We start from the raw sequence: 19,408 nt of genomic DNA on the forward strand, positions 1-19,408 counted from the left end.
ATTGCGTTTTTTCATATCGACTTGCTTGTCAAAAAAAAAAAAACGAATGAAAAAAAGAAAAAAAAAATGATAAAATAAGAAAGCACTTGTAAATTGACATTACTGAACAAAGATTTAGAAGAAATAAAAAGAGACTTGACCGTATAATAAATCCATATCATTCTTGCCAACAATTGCAATTATTTAAGAGAACTCTTAAATTCGGTCACGTTGATTTTATGTACAAAACATCATGTATATACGCGTGCATTGTCTGTATAAATACTCAATATTGTATCGATGACTAACGAATATCAAGCACTGTGCAGCTTGAACCTTTTTTTTTTTTTTCCAACAGCATTTCAAGTGATCGAAAACGACTCGATCCGATCGCTTTCGTCGACCTTCGACAATTTTCCCACGTGCAGTGGCTACGAAGGGATTCTATTAAGCAAAACGACTGAACACTGTAGCGATCCCAATCTTTAGAGCTTCTTGAAGAACGCGGAAGATCATGGTCAAAGATGTTCCGCCATCGCGTCGTCAAGCACAACTCATCAGACCTGTTCGTGTATTGTCACAGACTTCTCTAATTGGCCGGCCTCTTGTGGTTACCTTGGTCTCGACTAGCGTGAAATTGTTTTTGTAAGTACGCCGCAGACTACGTGGATTTGGAACATAAACTTCATACGGGGTTCGACCGTTCTCAATCACCCATATGGTGCCGGATTCTGCGATTCTTAGTATCGACATTAGACCCTGAGCAACCACGTACGGACTGTGAAGAGAAAAGAGACTCAGTAATGAAAAAAAAATTAATTTCCTGAATTTTTTCATTGACATTTCCATGAAAATGAACTCACGTTTGTATCGACAGTTGTTCGAGATTTTTTACGAAGTCCGCCTTCATAACTCGAGAGAGTAATCTGTTTGGGCTGTTCACTGTGAGGGCAGTTTCTGTCAGGCCAGGGCACAGAGTTATCACACGAATACCAGTCTTCTCGTATTGGTAAGAGTCCTGAGGTTAAATTTAAATTTCTTTCTTGTTTAAATCAATTTTTACTAAATTGGTTATAATTTCTGAAGAAAAAGAAAAAGAAAAAAAAACGATACTCGTAATGTCGTAGTAATTTTAATCAGTGAGAAGATAGTACTTTTTTTTTTTTTCTTTCTTTTTAGAAAGTTCTATGTAATCGCTTCAATTATGCAACGAAAAGGGTATGACTGTTCTCTCGAAATAATGTTAGTAACATTTTAATGATAGTAGATTTTTCAAATCGAGCAATGTACGTCACGATTAGTTCGCGGAAATAAATAATGTAATTTAGAGTAATAAATCTCTTACTGCTAAAGATTGTGAAAGGCCAATAATAGCGTGTTTGGTGGCCGTGTAAATCGGAATTTGAGCAGTGCTTCTAATGTCTACATGCTGACTGATATTCACTAAAGTTCCTCCGTGTCCAAGTTGGTCTCTGCTCAAATATTTGACAGCCAATAAGGCGGTACACATCATTCCTCCCTAACATACCGATTATGAAGAATATGATAATTTTTCATTGAAACAAACGCAAGTGAGAAATAAAAACCGATTCCTTCGTTACTTACAATGTTAACTGCTATTTCTCTTTCCCATCGTCGTTCGTCCAAGGTACCAGCGTTATTTACGATAATATCAATATCGTTCATTAAACTCGTTGCTTCGTCAAAAGCCGCTACAACAGAAAACTCATTAATAAAACTGGCATATAACAAAAAAGGAACGAGCAGTATTCATAACTGATCGATGATTTCTAAAATCATAATATTTATGTTCCTTTTAAATCGAAGCTTAGTCAACGTCTCTATCGTTATCAGTTGCATTTTAACAAACTCTCAAAAACTTATCGACTTCTGTTATCTACTTCGCTTGCTCTTTATGATCTACACTCTGTTCGATACTCACCAGCCATAAGTTCGTAGTTGGAGACATCGACGTGAATAAAGTGCACCTTCTTCTCCCCGTAGGATTTCTCTACGCTCAATTCGACTCTCTTTCCCGTCTCCTCGTCGATATCTAATATGGTTATTCTCTAGCAATCGATTTAATGTAAACGGTAACATAACTTGCAAAGATACTTCGTCTTGGAGTTTTTTTTTTTCTTTCTTTCTTTGGAATTTAAATTTATGAGAGCAACTTACGTTTGCGCCGTGTTTCAGAAAGTGGTTCATAAACGCGTTCCCCAAACCTGCAGCGCCGCCAGTGATGAGCACGTTCTTGCCGGAAACGAGTCCATTTATCGCCTCTATCTCCTTGGCTTTCTCAGACGCGGAAGATCGTCTGCCTTTGTTGCTCTCGTCTTCTGTAAAATTCACGCGACGTTCACAGGAAAGGTAGCTTAAATGTTGGAACGTTTTCGAATTCGATATTCAAAAAAAAAAAAAAAAAAGAAAAAAAGCATTCAGACATTCGGAGATGGAGTAACACCTATTTTTAGCAATTTAACAATCGTTATTATTTTCAACATGAACAAAAATATTCGACTCGAAGATCTTTCGTTTAATTCAATTTCAATTAATTAATGATCATCGTATCAAAGCATCTTCTTTCAACTTTACAAACTGAAATCATTCGAACGAATGGTACTCTTTTTTTCTGCTCTTTCGTTTCTTTTTTTCTTTCTTCTAATTTATTTATTTTCATTCGTTCACTTTTGAAAGTACTTTCGCTGTACTTTCCGAACGTACCCATCTTTTTGTCCGAAGGAGATCGCGAGAGAAATGAGACACACGAGATATCGGTTTGCAAAGAGTTCGAGAGACACAAGACGGAGTGAACGTGCCTCAATGTACTAAAGTTCGATCGGTCTTCGCCAATGGTATTTATAAGCCGAGCTGATTTCTACGAATACAACGCGTTGTTGGATTTTTATCGCGGGGGGTGCCTCGTTGATAGGTGGATAAGAGAGGCCGGCTGGTTTCTTTTCTCTTGCCACGTTCCTCCATGTTGGATGACGACGGATCGTCGAACAGTCGATAGCTTTTATAATTAACCCTTGCCGTCGAAATTAATTAATTCAGTCGCGACCTTGTATCGCGCGCTCAATCATTCGAGGAGTTTTCAACGCTAACGCGGCGTCTGCCCTCGCGATAAACGCAATTAAATTGCGCTTCGATGACGGCCGTCCATCGATAAATTCGCGATTTATTTTGCTTTTGCAGTAGCTCTAATCGCCTCAGGTAAGAGACACGACGATATGCCAACGAGGATTTTCATTTGATCGCAATCGATAAAAAAATCTATTGATTCATTAATTTGATAATGACAATTTGCACGTCTTTTGTCTTTCAATCGTCCTTCGCGAGAACGAGACTTCCAAAATTTTTTGACCTGTTGTTATCGAGAAATTTGTCTCTCTTAAGAATTATCAATGAAACAGGCTTGTTTTTAACTTTTGAACTTCGACGAATCTCTTAAATTTCTTGCTTTACAGTTGCACCATCCTTTTTTTCAAGGAATCCCGCGGAAATAAAAGTTTCCCGCAATGATATCGATGCACGATTGCCCAACATCGATGTTACATGATCTCGATTCTGGAAACGCAACGACCCATCGATATAAAACTCTGGATGCCATTGGTAATTCCCAAACGGATTGTTTGAATCGTGGCGGCGAACCTCGCCCGCTTTCCTTGACTCATCGTCGTCGATCTTCAAACGAAAGACGATTGGAAGAAATCTCACGCAGTAAGTGCGTCATTTGTTATTTCTTGTCGAACAACGATAGTCAGATTGACTTGTCAGCGATTATTTTTCTACAAATTTGTGACGTTTCTGCGCGAGGAAAAAGAAGCATTTTTTAAACTCTGCTGTGAGACACGATTATCATGATCGTAATCAAGTATGAAAGCATACGTGAAACCTGTGAAATACGTATTTGTTACATGGCTGTTCATGCTGTATATTAAGGTTTTTTCACTTAAACATCTTGTAATTTACAGATTAATGATAGTCGTGTCTCACGGCAGCGTCAATCGAGCCTCGCGAAAGAAAATGGAAGCACCGACAAACAGAATTATACCTTCGTAGAGGCTCGAATTATCAAGATTCTCAGAGTCGATAAATCCTTATCAAAAACGAGAAACGCGAAATGTGACTTTCGAGAAGAGTGCGATCATTCTTCAGCTGTCTTTTCGCGGTTATCTTCTCTGCTCCTTCATTCTCAATTCATTACTTTTTCTTGTTGCAAAAACCTCGTGCTGTCGCGGTTCACTAATTATATGTGTACATGGGAATAAATAGTCTTGGAAAACATAGTTTATGCGGTGTCGTGTGGCGCGCAGCTGCGATAACGAGTCGACGTACGCCGCAGCTCGTGCTCCGAGGCCCGTTATCGGGGGAAAAGTGCATTTAATGTGTCCGTCTGGGCAAACTTGCGATAAATCGCGGCGAAACCACGCGTTCGCCATTTAAAGGCGTACCCCGGGTATCCGGTATGATTTGGTTCGCGGTGAACTTTACTCCGATTGACAAGCTAGAAACAACGAGTCTCGTTCTCTTTCCCTTTCTCTTTTCTCTTTCCTTCCCCACTCCCGAGCATTCCCTTTTTAGCATATATTTTTCAGCCGTTCTGCTTTTTTCGATTTAATCCTCCTCCTATCTTATCGCACGTTATACGTTAATAACCAAATAATGATGATTTAACAACTTGAATAAAAATCAGCGAACAACCGAGATCGAGAGATCAAAGTCGTCACTTTGTCGATGAGATCGCTTTTAAAGTCAGAGTCGAAGTTGACAAGAAAATATGACGATGTATCTCGTCAGGGTGGAATGCAAATAAATAAAAGCGATTTCCTTCGAGCTTTGTCTCATTTCGGGACAAGCGAAAAACAACGCGGCGTGTTTCACGTATCGATTTTATGAAATAATTATAAAATAATCGCTAATCGTGCAATTGTTTTGTGTCTCAACGGGAGATTTCGACAGATCCAATTGATTCTTGACCTTGAAAAAAGGCAGGGTTTCTTTCTACCGTGCCAAGGGATATTATTCGAAAATTATTTTCTACAGTCGACCCGTGCAACCTGCAACAAATAGACATTTTTACGCGATATGCTTGTAGATGGTAAGCAGTTTGTAATGTTACCGGGTTATCAACTCCCTCGACCTCTGGTTATGAAGTTCTGTACAAGTATCGCGACATTTCGTGACTAATTATCTAACAACTGCGTCACATCGAAACGTAAATACTCGTCCTGTGCGTAATTAATGTAGCAACGAAACACATAAGGAACCGACCAAGTTGCTCGCTCTTTCTTTCTCTCGTACAAGATTCGAATCAAAGTTCAAGCGATCCACGGTCTCTCGAGTGATCGAGAGTATCCAGGGGACCTTGATAAGAAGATATCCGTAATCGTTGGCGTCCGAAAAAACATGCTCCCGCGAACTAAAGTCAAATTAAACGTGTTATAATTCGTTTGCGCAATTCGACGTCCGAAAGTGACAGTCAAAATATTATAAATGGCGATAGATAGTTAAATTTGTCCTCTTCTTTTTTTTTTTTCCTTTTATTCGTCCATTCGTGATTTTCAAAGATGAATAGCAAATAGAATTGTCGAATCATTTCTTACGTGAACATTTTTTTTTTTTTTTTTTTAAGTAAAAGCTCGAGTGTCTTTGCGAATGTGAAACTCCATACGCACAATTGCAATTCTGAACGAGTATTGTGAGTATATTTGAGTATTTAAAATGCACATTGTTTATTGTACTCTGGAGGCGGGTATCATTACACGACGATAATGATGCAAAACTGAATGCACATGCTACTTGAAATTTTCCGACTCTGAGAAGTTGATTTATCTACAATGGCGAACGAAGATAGTTGTATCCAACGTAACTATTTATTCGCGTTTAATAGATGCTCTCTCGTCTACGTTAAATAGGAGGATTTCATAAATCTTTCTGCATAAGGATTTTTCTATTCTAAAGTATAAATAGCAGTAATTTTACACGAATTTATACTTATATCGCTATTTACTTATTATTCTCAGAAGCTTATATAATATGAAAAAAAAAACAATACAGTGCAATACGTAGTATATACATTTAGCAACGCAGTCGTGATATCGTATTTACAAAATTCAATAATTTAATCCGTTTCCATTCTGCTTTGCTCAGGATGAACTAATTATCCTATTTTTGCGGTAGGGTGTCGAACAGTTGTATCTCGTAGACAGGTTTCCCATCCTCACTGATCCAAATACTTCCATTCTGAGCGCATCTGATCACGTAAATTAATCCGTGTGCCACGCTGTCCACTCTAATGCAATAAAAAAAGAGACGTAGCACAATGATGTAAAATTATTACTGAAATATATGTATTTATCGTACAGTTTGGTGTAAATATTCGTGGAGCTTTTCAATAGTTTTAGTACTAATTGAACAGATATCGTTTGCAATTGATATTCTAATTTTCTTATCAACAAGTGATCTTTCTCTATGAAATCAAACTTCTCACTCCTAAATCTCTCGCGGGATTTCCAATTGTTTTTTGAAAATGCTGTTTGTCGAAGTGATCTTGCTTAAAAACAATTATTGACGAATTAAAGTAATTGCTTTCTGTTGAAATATTCTCAATCTTCGAGCATAATTCAATCTCAAATATTCGTACAATCATCATTAGTGAAAATAACCTTCCGGATGTATTTCTCTATTACTTCATCCTCGCGAGGGATTGTCTTCCAAAATATTTTCTACCAAAGTATTTTCAATTTTCGGTCATAAAATTCAATCTCAAATATTCGTGCAATCATCATTAGTGAAAATACCTTCGGATGTATTTCTGTATTACTTCATCCCGCGAGGGGCTGTCTTCCAAATCTTTCGCATCATTGGACATCTGAGAAAGCTCAGGGCATAGGACCATTATTCTTACTCCAGTCTTCTCGTAATGATAAGGTAGCTGTGAAATCATCGAGATGAATCGGGGCCTCAAGGCCGAACAATCGAGTTAAGAACAATACGACCGGTTCCTGGGTAGAAGCAGAACTTACCGCAAAGGAACGACTGAAGGAAACCACAGCGTGCTCCGTGGCGGAATATACTGGAAGCTGAGATAAGGAGTACAGACCAGCCACAGACGATATGTTTACGATAACACCGCCTTTGCCACCGGCGTCCTTTTGCATTTGTTGGATCCCGAGAAGCGTCCCTCGTATCACCGCCGTCTGCGCAAATCGATCACAATTAACCAATCGATCGATCGATGGAAACTTTTAACACGATGGACGCCTCGCTGCACTTTGAGACCAGAAGATCTCTCTATTGGGATCCGATCGTTCTATTATCGTACAACATCTACAATCCGTAGATAAGGATAAATTGCTTCGGGATTTCTAAACCTATCCATCTACATTTCGCGATTTCTGACTTCACAGATTTCTAATTCAATTTGTCGACTCTAATAATAGTAAAATATTTCGTACGTTCGACATCTAACAATGTCGAATATTTTGCTCACCACGTTTACATCGACAGCTTTTCCAAAATCGTCTTCGTTGATGACGCCAACATTGTTCACTAGGATCTCGAGGCCGCCGAGTGTTTTCACAGCTTTTTTGAACGTATCTGCGATGTAATTTAACTTATCATTCTCTTGTGCGTGTCGAACGAATGTATATGTTGTATTTTTTTTTAACGTGACTCATTTTCAAAACAAATCTACGTAGCCAGTGTTACACTTATACGTTATAGGGAAATGTGAAGTTGCAGTTAATTGACTACACGTAACATGGATTCTCCATTTTTAGGGGTGAAATCGTCCCTTGTGAATGCATTAAAGGATCTATGTTGCGTGTATATGTTTCCTATCAAAATCAAACTATTGCAATATTGGATTAAATTTGTATTCAATTGTTACAAGAGCGTGTCTTATCCAAAATATATAATACATAAAAATAAATATATAAATAATATAATATATATAAAATATAAATATATAATAATAGTTAAATAAATATATTTAATTATAATTAATTAATTTAATTATTTGCATTAATAACAATTAAATTGATTTAATTATCATTAAATTTAATTTAATAATAATTATATATATAATATATAAATATATAAATAATATAATATATATAAAATATAAATATATAATAATAATTAAATATATTTAATTATAAATAATTAATTTAATTATCATTAAATTTAATTTAATAATAATTATATATAATATATAAAAATAAATATATAATAATAATTAAATAAATATATTTAATTATCATTAAATTTAATTTAATAATAATTAAATATATAATATATAAAAATAATTACCATCGAATTGGGCATTGTTCGCAACGTCGCAATGAAAGAATACAGCTCGATTGCGGCCAAATTCCGCGTTCAATATGTTCATCGCTTCTTCGCCAGCTACCTCCTCAACATCTATCATTGCTATTATCTGAAATTATTATTTACATTCACGAGTGCAAAATTGTACTGTAATACTGTTGTTTGTCCGAGTTGAGCAGTTTCTCTCTCTTTTTTTTTTTTCAAAGAACAGAGATTCTTCGTGCTTTCTTCACATTTATGAAAATTAAACTTACGGATGCACCATTTCGTAGCAGTTCTCTGCTGATGTTCATACCCAAACCACCCGCAGCTCCCGTTACGATGACTCTTTTATCCTTGATCTGCATACTCCTCTATATTCCTTTTTTTCCTTGGGGAAAGAAGAATGAAATTGTTGTACTTTGAAACCTTCAACGCCGAATCGAATCGTCTCCGATTCAAACACTTCGACGACACCGTTCGTTCCTCAAATACGAACGAACCCTGGCACTTGGAGTACGACGAGTGATCTTTAATTTGAAAAAAGAAATCGAAATCGCGCGATATGCTGCGAGCTTGAAACAGCTGTTCGTGGAACAGTCTCGTACGATGTGTCACTCAGGGAATGATCGTTGTTTCATTTACGAGGGACAGGGCCAGTTGAATAAATAAAAGAGCCCGAAAAAAAAAAAAAAAAGAAATAGATTAAAGAGCCGCCGAGTAAAGAGCAAGAGTTAAAGATCGAGCCGGTCAGTGTCTTAGTAGCCACTGATCGCAAAATATTCTGTACTGGAGGTTTTCTATCAAAGCTGACACGACAGACGCCGTTGCTTCTCTGTGTCGTGATCTTCGACCTTTCGCGCGCCATGATGTTTCACGAAGAGGATAGCGAATCTTCCGCTATCTGCATTGGACATCGTCGCAACACGTGTCACCGCTTTGATCTTTTGTTGACTACGAGATCTCTTCTATAGTAGCTGTCTGTCACTCTCGATTTATTACACACACACACACACACACATATATAGCAATTTCACGTTCATTTTCATTATTCCACGAAAGCGGAATAATTTCTTTTTTCTACGAAGCAATCTCGGCGCACAAGGACAAAATCTTTCCTATGAATTATTCATCTTTTATTCCAGAAGCAATGTTTTACATGATTTTCACTTCTATTTAATAACCGTGCGACGATTATCTGTTGTTCTGCTTTCTTTTATTTGTCACGTCCTCGTCGTCAAATTTTATTTCACGCGTTACAGGATGGTCGATGTCAGTTACGTCTGCTTTTTAGCGTTTAACAATTTTTTTTTTTTTTTTTTTCGTTCATGGTTTATTGTATTACTATTAAATTTATTTACTAAATAAGACAATATTTAAAGATTCAGCTCCACTTTCCTGTAAGGAGGGAATTCGACGGCGTACGGTGGTTTCTGAGCCTCACTGACCCAGACTGATCCGTTCGGGCCTTTCAAAAGAAGGCTTAGCATGGCTCTGACAACGTATTCCATTCTGGAACGACATGAAAATTAAAAAAGAGAAAAAAGGAAGAAACACTTTCACGTTGTATTTCTCTGAGAAGCTATTCGAAAAAAAAGCTGGTAAAAAAAAAAAAAATGTTACGTAGATATAATTCACAGGCGAAAAATACGATCGGTCTTCTTCTTTCATAACTTATAAAGTACAAAAAATGTTTGAAGATTACTCAGATTACGTTTAAAACTGAAACCGTGGGCGAAGGAGGCATTCACTTACGATTGTTTTGGATAGTTCTTCTCAAAATTTTCCCTATGTTTTTCATCAACGAGGTCCAAAGTTTTCTCCGTAATATCGTTTATGAGATTCGTTGTCGTGACTCCAGGGCACAGCACGAGAACGCGAACCCCAGTTTTCTCGAAGTTTTCCTACAAAATTTCGTGCAAATGAACGAACGAATTTGGACGTTGGCATTTTGGACTTTACGAAATTTTCTCGTTTTCAGTTTAGTTAGCCTTCGTGTACTGTATGCCGAGGCAAGTGACTAAGATTCTGAGTGTACACCGAGTGTCTAAGTAATTCTTCAAAATCCTAGGCGCCAGAACTGGCAAAAGATGCAGCCAACGAATTCGTTTTTACGACATGATAAAACGTGTTATTTACCTGTAGGCAACGACTGAACGCCAATACGGCATGTTTGCTGGAGCAATAAACAGGCATAGATGGGAAAACATCAAGGCTCGTGATGGACGAGATGTTTATTATGGTGCCACCTTTGCCACCGTTGTGCTTGCCCATGTAGTTCAAAGCGAGCAACGATCCTTGGATCACACCGTTCTTAAAATCGAGAAACAGCAACAAATGTTGGCAAATTGCCAGTTTGTAATTGCAAATTGTCGATCTTATTAAGAAATTGATGGCGATGCTACGATTGCGTCGTGTAAATGTTATATTCAAGGCACTTTTCAACTTATGAAAATTAACTTATAAAGGGCAACTTTAATTTATCGTTGAAACGTATTATTTGATAATTTACGATTCTAAATCAGTTTAGGAAGAGTAAAAATTATTACTTAAAAAAACATTGCCTTGAAATTATCTCAAAAAAAAAAAAAAAAATGCCTTGAAAAATTTTAATTTGCGTCAGCGACTGTCTTTTTCTTCCCTTTCCTTTTAACCTATCGATTAAACCTTTGTAATTTGTCCGTTTAAATTTGAGACACCCTGTATATCACTAGATACAGAACTGAAGCTCTTGGAACGTGTATTTTTCTAACACATAACGTATATTTCCGATAGTTTTAACCTTTTCAGTATCTTGCAGTTTTTCTATGTATCGTTTAAAACTACAAACTGCATTGTCGTAGGAAGAAAATCTCGGTGAAATATGCACATTGCTTCTCAACAGAAACATTTTGTGAAAATAAAATGTCAATAAGAAGAACTAAAATACTCGAATGTTCAATGAAATTGTTCCAAATATTAAAACAAGACAAAAATCGCGATTCTTGAGGTACTGAAAGGGTTGACAATAAAATATTGCCACCAGAGTTGAAAAACAATATTCGTTTTCAAGTTCCTTGAAGACAGTGCATTTCTAATTATTATACCAGGCATTCAATTATTAATTAGGCATTCAATGCGCCATTTTTTTCAAAGATGCGAATAGGCATTCGTGATATACAAGTGGAGATCTACAAACAAATGATCACGATTTTAGATCAAACCAGAAAAGATAAAATTACTATGTGAAGTTGTAACACTGATACGCGAATGTAGGATTTGCACTCGAATAGAGATTTAAATATTTATGAAAAGTTAATGAAAAAAATCTGCAAATTTAACTATTTATCTGTTCACTTAGTAGGCACTAATTTTTTGACCATTGTGTCAATTTGATACCAAGGGCCAAATTAAGTTTAATGAAACGAGGGACGTGTAAGATTTCAAGACTCTAAAGTTTTTTTCTGAATTTTTTCACGGAATTTGATTAGCTTTTCAAATCCGTACGTGTATTTAAATTAACTTAAGACAGTCACCTCGCAAATGTATTTGAATTTTCTAAAAAGTTATCTCGCGAATATATTTAAAGTTGCAAATTTACAAGTTCATTATTTATGAAAACAAATGAATCTAATCGTTATTAGATATACCGCGCGTTGCTTCGTGTGTAATATAGAGGCTATTGGGAAGTTTTTTTCTTCGAATCTTGTAATAATATTGTACTTACGACATTCACACCAATCGTTTGCTCCCATTTGCAATCATTAAATATACCAGCATTGTTAATGACAACATCGATGTCATTTAGTGTGCTCCAGATCTTTGTGAAGGTCTCTGCAGGAAATTTCATGTGAAATGAAACACACACGTGATCAATTGATTTCAATTTTTGCATTCAATAGTCATTAATTCTCAGATGTAAGAAAGAAAAAAAAAAAGAAATTCTCCTACGAAACATTTCGCGTAGCCAAAAATAGCGATTTCATTTTACAAGTTTCCGCTTGGATGTTTATTTTTTTTTCTTTCTTTTTGTAGCAATTATGTTATTTCTAAATACCTTTCAGTTGTTGAACATTGCTCACATCGCAAGGGAAATATTGAACGTGTCCCTTTCCGAATTCTCTTTCCAACTCGGTTACCGTAACCGCTACGGACCTGCTTTCTAAGTCGATGATGGCAACAATCTATAAATAATATTGGTTCAACTCAACAAGGAGAGAAGATCTTCTCACGATCGAAATTGCGTACGAAAACTTACCTTCGCGCCGTCCTGCAACAGCCGTTGAACAAAAGCTAGACCGAGTCCATTACCTCCGCCGGTGACCAGGAAAGTTTTGTTCCGTATGTGATCCATGATCTAGAAAAAGGAAGACTGTTTCTTTCAACTTTTCTGCTTCGCCGAGAAAAAAGATGATTTTCTTTTTTTCTAGGACGCGATAAAGGCTAATTTCTTTGATTACGTGCAATCGTCTAGCACTCGATAATGAAGCGTCAAAGTTCTCGTCTAGATACAGCGCACGAAATATAATGTAATATAATATTTAATGATTTTTCTAGAAACGATCTTCTAGAAACTGAGAGACTGTTTAATATTAGTGTCACTAAATGGGAGAAGGTCGTGTTCGTGGATGTTTATTTATTATTGTTTGTTAGCCATCCGTAGCTTCTGTTATTTGTGTTGTAACACTTAACGTCGTTGTCGCATGCACAGTAAATCACTCGATTTATTTTTTATTAAACGTTTTAATCGATACCCGATCGATCGAAACTCACTTACTCGAACGAAACATTACTCGATACAGGGAGAATCAGCAGGCTCCTGTTACACGAACTCTCTATAGTTGTATCTTCCGATAAGCTTCCACATAAACGGAATTCTACTGTGTATTGTTATGATTGATACAGATGAGAATTACACACAGACTTTGGGATCTTTAAGTTTATATTTGATAATAGTCAAAGATCGAATGAACCTTCTTATAAATATCTTACAAGCTTCCTAAATTTATTAAGATATTATTAGTATATTATTAGCCAATTTATTAGTATATTATTAGTATATTATAAATACTATTATTTATACTATATATATTAATATATTAATATATTATACAAATACTATTATTAGTATTTATTAGTATATTATTAGTATATTATAAATACTATTATTTATCATTATATTATTAATATATTATTAGCCAATTGATAATCATCGTTAGACATTATTTTATGGACGTTTTATAAACGGTGTGTGCTTAAAGATTTAAATAATTCTTTTGCGAAACAAACGAATAAAAGCTTGCGCGTTCCATTGCATTAATAAAATTTCTCTATTTACTTTTTTGGTCCTCGATGTCTCTGATGGAAATTTTACGCTTCGAGCGTCGGTATCTAAACTATCGATAGAGAACCGTTCGATTCGAAACTTCAAAATTAACCAAATTAAAAATCGCCGAACAGTCCGAAATCGAACGAGAGTAGCTCCCGTTTGATCGTGTTCGTTGGAGACTCACCGTGATTTATGCGAACGGCAGATATTCGTGGAGACGATATTTAGAACCAAAGAACGATACTTCCGTTGGAGATGAAACTGGTTCTGCAGCAATCAATGCGGAGTAATGTATTATATAAAGGAACATATACACGCATGAAATATACATACATACAGATGCGCGATGCATATGTATAGGCACGAGTTATTCCTTTTTTTTCTTATTCAATTCTAATCGCGGCGGACGATAAGTAATCGTTCGATAAAAAATAAGCTCCGTTGGAAGTGTTGGAATCGATGAAACATGTTCTCGTTATGCTTGTGGTTATACATTTTTCTCTTCTCCTTTATTCTTTCAATTATAATCGCAGAACGTTACTTTACACACCGTCATCAGTTGCGAATGTAATGTAACGTTAACTCGAGCATTTGCTGTCGCTGACGTTTTCAATTCTGTTTCCAGCCGATGCAGAGTCACGCATGTGCATATTTTTTCAAATTTCGTTCTCGGCTGTCGCCAAACGTTGCCGTACATCGTGTCACGGAGTTTCCATTCTGAATTATTAATTACAGGTATATATATATATATAATAGAAACGTATGATAGAAGATAATCGCAGCGGCAAAATATGTTTGTATTAATTAACGCTTCATCTCTTTGTCAAGGGATTGCAAATTTTTAATTGTCGCGGATCAACGTCGTGACAGTTGCGTCGCAATTTGAATTCTAATTCTTAATATCGCGATTATGGAAAAGAGTTGAGAAATTTGCGAGGAGAAAAATAAACTTTTCGCAGAGATCGTATGGTAACATTACACGCAAACGTTATTTTAACCAGTTTGACTTTAATTTATCGATTTTAATAAATCGAGGTATCTATGTTCTTTCGGAAAATTTCACTTTAGTTCTCTATCTTTTCAATTTTATAAAGTGGTTTCATAAAGTGGCATATAGACGAGTAAGAATTATTTTAAATTCAGCTCTCCCTCTCCACCGGGAGCGTATTACATATGGCATAATGCGTGTCTTATCAAAATACATATCTTCTATTTTGTTGACATCCAACGACTGTTATAAATACAAAATGCAACATCGGAAAACGCAGCAGCGAATTAACGAACAATTTTTGTAGCTGTTATCGCAAGTAATAATTGCGCCAATGGTTGAACGTGATCTACGTCTTAGGCTACATAAACCCGCGTTGAAGTTTTAAGTATTTAGTTTTATCAAAGATTTTCCTTTCTAAGTGTAAAGAGAGAGAAATGCACTTTTATCGAAAATTCGAGTGACTTAGACCACCTTTGGCAAGATACCAATTTATTCTCTTGTTAACTCTTGTTTATCGAAGGCCGAATCTTTGTTTGCAAGCGAACGAGGCAACAGAAGTCAATACGAATATTCATTTTCACGTGACGTCAATACGAATATAAATTAAATATGAATTTTCATGAATATTTGTGACCCAACATTTTTATAGATATTCATATTTGCACGTAATTTTCATATGAGAACCGTGAAATATCTTTTGCACAATCACAATCGACCCAGCCTTCGCTATCAAAGGATATTAAATTAATTAATGGCTAATTGATAATATCCTTTCGATCGGATTTTCTTTTCTGGTTGCACGCTGATGATTATATCGGGACTTTTAAGGTGCTGTAACTAGGAATTTCGACTGCGTACGCAGGTTGATTGTTTTCGATGACGAAAATGGCGCCGTTCTTGCCATGCTCGATCAGTTGAATAATAGCGGTGGCCACGTACTCCGGTCTGTTAACAAACATTATTTCATTCAGAGATATTGCGATAATTAAACACCTCGCGTGTGAGTTAATATTTTCTGTTATTAAGCTTTTATGTTTTGTAAACGGTCGAAAATTATTTTAAAATAACAGCGACCAATTATAATTGTTCGGTCGGCTACTGATTTGTATCTCCTCTTTAAGTAACTATCCGAATCGTAGCTTTAAACGAGACAGAATTGAAGAATGCAGGGAGTGAATTTTGATTTTTCGATTCTCTGATTCAATTATTCGAAAAGATACTCTAATATGTATAAAATTTGCAGCCTTTTTAGCTTTCGACGAACGAAAAAGTTTACAAAGCTGCCGTGATAAAACCGAGAAGTCGTGAAATGAAAGTAGACGAATTACGCTAGACGCGCTGTAGCATCTGTCTTGAAATATTCGTAGAATTTTTAATGCTCACGGTTGTTTCTGCATGCTGGCCATCGCCGCAGCCGCGGTTTCTTCGTCGAGGAGATCCATAGCGTGCTCCTTGCTGGACATGAATCTAGCGGCCATGGCGGTGGTCGTTAGTCCTGGGCATATCGTCAACATACGGATGCCTGTTTTCTCGTGATAGTGCTATATTGCCCGAGACAAGCATAGAAATGTTAGACTTTACAGTTTTCTTTTTGTACCGCAGCTGAAAAAGTAGAATTTGTTGATTCGTTCTTTCACCTTCAACGACTGGGTGAAACCAACGATGGCGTACTGTGTTCCACCGTAAATTGGCGCGATGGGGATGCCCTCGAGGCCAGCTACGGACGACATGTTCACGATAATCCCGCCGTTGCCACCCTTGTATCTCCCCATCGTGTGCAATCCCAAGATCGTCGCGTGAACGATACCTTTCTATCAGCAGGAAATGAAATTTATTGTCCTAACTCCCTTTTGTTGTCTTGGATACTCTCTGAAGTCTATTTCGACTCTAAACGAATCGACGTTCTTTTTTTTTTTTTTTCTTTTAGACACGTTTTTTATGCTCAGATTAAAAATCAAAAGACATTATGGAATATTTCTTCACACACGGAATGGAAATATAATTAAGGTAATTTTAATTAATCTTAATTCGCTTACGTAGTTGACGTCGACCATTATTTCCCAGTCAGCATCGTCCATGATACCAGCGATGTTCACAAGAATATCTAGCGTCTCGTAGGTGTCGATTATCTTCTTGAACGATTCTGCGTGTGAAAATGCACTGTATCGCGCCGTGTTCGAAAATTAAGCATCGTATCGCTATTGTTAGAATTTTCTAGACCAAATCCTACGTCACAACTCTACGTAGATGCTACTGCATTCAATATCAAGATTGTAAATGCATGAAAGAAAATTACAAAAAATATTTTAGTATATGTGAAGAATATTTTATATTATTAAGGATGTAAATGGCATGCAAGAGAGAAAAGATATTTCAGCATACGTGAAGAATATTTTGAAATTCTAAAGTTAATGTAGTAAATGTAGTGACGTTTACCTTTAAGTTGCTCGCTCTTTGACACGTCGCAGACGACGAAAATGGCACGATCCTTGCCGAATTCGTTGTTCAAATCCGCGGCTGCACTTTCGCCACCAGAATCGCCTAGATCCAACAGAGCTACCGCCTGAATGTACATGAATACTCTTGTCACGACTTGTAGAAACTTGGAGAAACTTTCATGTATATTTTTCAGACACGACTATGACCGACGTGAACATTTACGTAGAAATTGCAAGATATTCATTACAAACGTTTATTTAGTAAAATATTTACATGCAGCATTTGAATAACATTGTCTCTCAACTATTTGGGACCATAAACGTCTAACAATGTAATAAATAATCGAGTCTTCAAATATCTCTACGAGTTCATTTATCGCAAATTCATGCAAATTTACGTCGCAAAATGCTGACGTAAACAATAAATATAATAAATTCTAACGTAAATAAAAAAAAAAGTCACGTTTTCCTCTCTGTTTTTCAATTCACGGAATTGATTAATCAGGTCTTTGAATGACTCGCGTTAGTCGGTGTCGACTCGAAAAAGGCAAAGATCAAACATCATTTGTCCTAAGCATCTCTAAAATCCTAATGCCCCACCCTTAGTATAACGCATAATTATCAAAAGTGAATTTTTGACTTTTACGGAGCAAGCCATTTCAACCTCTTCAAGGACGAATTTTTTTAAGTGCCAAGAAAAGAATTATTGAATTTTTTGTTTGATCAGGTTTTATTCATTTTATTCACATCGGCGGCAATTCAGCGAGCCAGGAAAAATTAGAAAAGACAGTAAATATACAAAAAAAAAAAAAATAATAATAATAATGTCCACATATGTTGAACGTTAATGATGAATAAAATATTATCAATGCTGACGCACTTTTTGACGAGTTTTTTTGTTTCTATTGTCGAGAGATTCCGCGGTGAATAGTTTCTCGAACAGATTTCAATTTTTCTTTCTTCACTTGGAATAATTTTAATTAAACAAAAGAAGAAAACTAACCGTACACCACATGTGTCAAGTGTCTTTGAACAGGTTGCTCAGGGAGCAGTCAAACGAGCTAGAAAGTTACATTTTCATTCAAAGAAAGATTGGGAAAAGAATTCATCGTTAGTGAAAAAGAAGATCAAATTACCCTCCTCTCTTAGATCAACGAAATCACGAAATTGTCGAGAGAGGCAGTGAGTTCAGCCCACGGCTGGGTTACCTTGGCTCCGTTTCGGAGGAGTTTCCGCGCGGTGCAGAAGCCGATGCCGTTCGCCCCGCCGGTAACGAGCGCGATTTTACCGTCGATGCTCATGATCGAAGCGAACGTGGTTAGGCCCCGTTAGGTTCCTATTTCTCAGCAGGTTAGGACGCGACGCGACGGTGGTTCCGCGCGGCGTGCACGCGCGAGACCTCGCCAATCGAATATATCCTGGCGGCCGGTGAAATATGAGAAATCGAGAATCAATCGTACCGGGGGATTAAGTGTCTCTCTCGTGGATATGAAATGACGTCTCTGACGCGGCGATATAACGTGACCGCGGATCGTACCGGTAAACAGGATCGAATTATACGCCGATCCTCGAGAGGAAAAAAATTCGGCGCCAAGTGTCCACGGACACCGATGTTTATTTCTGTCGGTCTATTGAGTTACCGCGCCCCGTTTCAAATCTCTCTTGAGACTTGTTCCAAGCGGCGTCCAGAGACGCTATAATACTCGAGAAACGCTTGCTATTACAGGTATTAAGTTGGTATTATATGCTATAAATTTATAATATTATAAATATTTATATACTATAAATTTATAATACTATTAATATGTATTATATACTATAAAGCGGTATTTATAAATGTAAATTTAGAATACTATAAGTAAGTATTATATAATTTTATTATTATATAATTTATAATACTATAAGTAAGTATTATATACTATAAAGCGGCGTCCAGAGATGCTATAATACTCGAGAAACGCTTGCTATTACAGGTATTAAGTTGGTATTATATACTATAAATTTATAATATTATAAATATTTATATACTATAAATTTATAATATTATAAATATTTATATACTATAAATTTATAATACTATTAATATGTATTATATACTATAAAACGGTATTTATAAATGTAAATTTATAATACTATAAGTAAGTATTATATAATTTTATTATTATATAATTTATAATACTATAAGTAAGTATTATAATACTATAAGTAAGTATAATACTATAAGTAAGTATTATATACTATAAAGCGGCGTCCAGAGACGCTATAATACTCGAGAAACGCTTGCTGTTACAGGTATTAAGTTGGTATTATATACTATAAATTTATAATATTATAAATATTTATATACTATAAATTTATAATACTATTAATAAGTAT

The 19,408-nt window shown here is 36.1% G+C and overlaps 2 protein-coding genes across 2 annotated transcripts; both read right to left on the reverse strand.

Annotated features, from left to right (window-relative positions):
• Nucleotides 1-140: 140 nt before the first annotated feature.
• Nucleotides 141-13,893, reverse strand: LOC122535699. Its single transcript, XM_043667447.1, has 20 exons — nucleotides 13,788-13,893; nucleotides 12,533-12,631; nucleotides 12,332-12,458; nucleotides 12,002-12,108; nucleotides 10,435-10,608; nucleotides 10,051-10,199; nucleotides 9,690-9,807; nucleotides 8,571-8,669; nucleotides 8,299-8,425; nucleotides 7,478-7,584; nucleotides 7,011-7,184; nucleotides 6,786-6,919; nucleotides 6,154-6,277; nucleotides 2,704-2,857; nucleotides 2,158-2,318; nucleotides 1,922-2,048; nucleotides 1,585-1,691; nucleotides 1,325-1,498; nucleotides 843-997; nucleotides 141-757 (listed from the first exon to the last, which is right to left on the reverse strand). The coding sequence occupies exons 2-20, from the start codon at nucleotides 12,626-12,628 to the stop codon at nucleotides 523-525; spliced, it is 2,649 nt and encodes an 882-aa protein (XP_043523382.1). The 5' UTR covers nucleotides 12,629-12,631; nucleotides 13,788-13,893; the 3' UTR covers nucleotides 141-522.
• Nucleotides 13,894-13,986: 93 nt separating this feature from the next.
• LOC122535702 (15-hydroxyprostaglandin dehydrogenase [NAD(+)]-like) lies at nucleotides 13,987-18,432 on the reverse strand. Its single transcript, XM_043667451.1, has 7 exons — nucleotides 18,411-18,432; nucleotides 18,241-18,380; nucleotides 17,031-17,157; nucleotides 16,631-16,737; nucleotides 16,232-16,405; nucleotides 15,978-16,135; nucleotides 13,987-15,539 (listed from the first exon to the last, which is right to left on the reverse strand). The coding sequence occupies exons 2-7, from the start codon at nucleotides 18,331-18,333 to the stop codon at nucleotides 15,404-15,406; spliced, it is 795 nt and encodes a 264-aa protein (XP_043523386.1). The 5' UTR covers nucleotides 18,334-18,380; nucleotides 18,411-18,432; the 3' UTR covers nucleotides 13,987-15,403.
• Between the last annotated feature and the right edge of the window lie 976 nt (nucleotides 18,433-19,408).

Source organism: Frieseomelitta varia, unplaced genomic scaffold (genome assembly GCF_011392965.1).
Source record: "Frieseomelitta varia isolate USP_RPSP 00005682 unplaced genomic scaffold, Fvar_1.2 scaffold_755, whole genome shotgun sequence".
In the NCBI taxonomy this organism is placed as follows: Eukaryota; Metazoa; Arthropoda; class Insecta; order Hymenoptera; family Apidae; genus Frieseomelitta; species Frieseomelitta varia.

Bases quoted from the DNA above. Each gene is read 5' to 3' on its own strand.
- LOC122535699 (XM_043667447.1), bottom strand. From the start codon at position 12,628: ATGGATCACATACGGAACAAAACTTTCCTGGTCACCGGCGGAGGTAAT. The intron at 12,459-12,532 runs GTAAGTTTTCGT...TATTATTTATAG, and splicing joins TGTTGCAGGACGGCGCGAAG to ATTGTTGCCATCATCGACTT. The intron at 10,200-10,434 runs GTAAATAACACG...GAAATTTTGTAG, and splicing joins CGTTCAGTCGTTGCCTACAG to GAAAACTTCGAGAAAACTGG.
- LOC122535702 (XM_043667451.1), bottom strand. From the start codon at position 18,333: ATGAGCATCGACGGTAAAATCGCGCTCGTTACCGGCGGGGCGAACGGC. The intron at 17,158-18,240 runs GTAACCCAGCCG...ATGTACATTCAG, and splicing joins TCCTCCGAAACGGAGCCAAG to GCGGTAGCTCTGTTGGATCT. The intron at 16,738-17,030 runs GTAAACGTCACT...TTTCACACGCAG, and splicing joins AAAGAGCGAGCAACTTAAAG to AATCGTTCAAGAAGATAATC.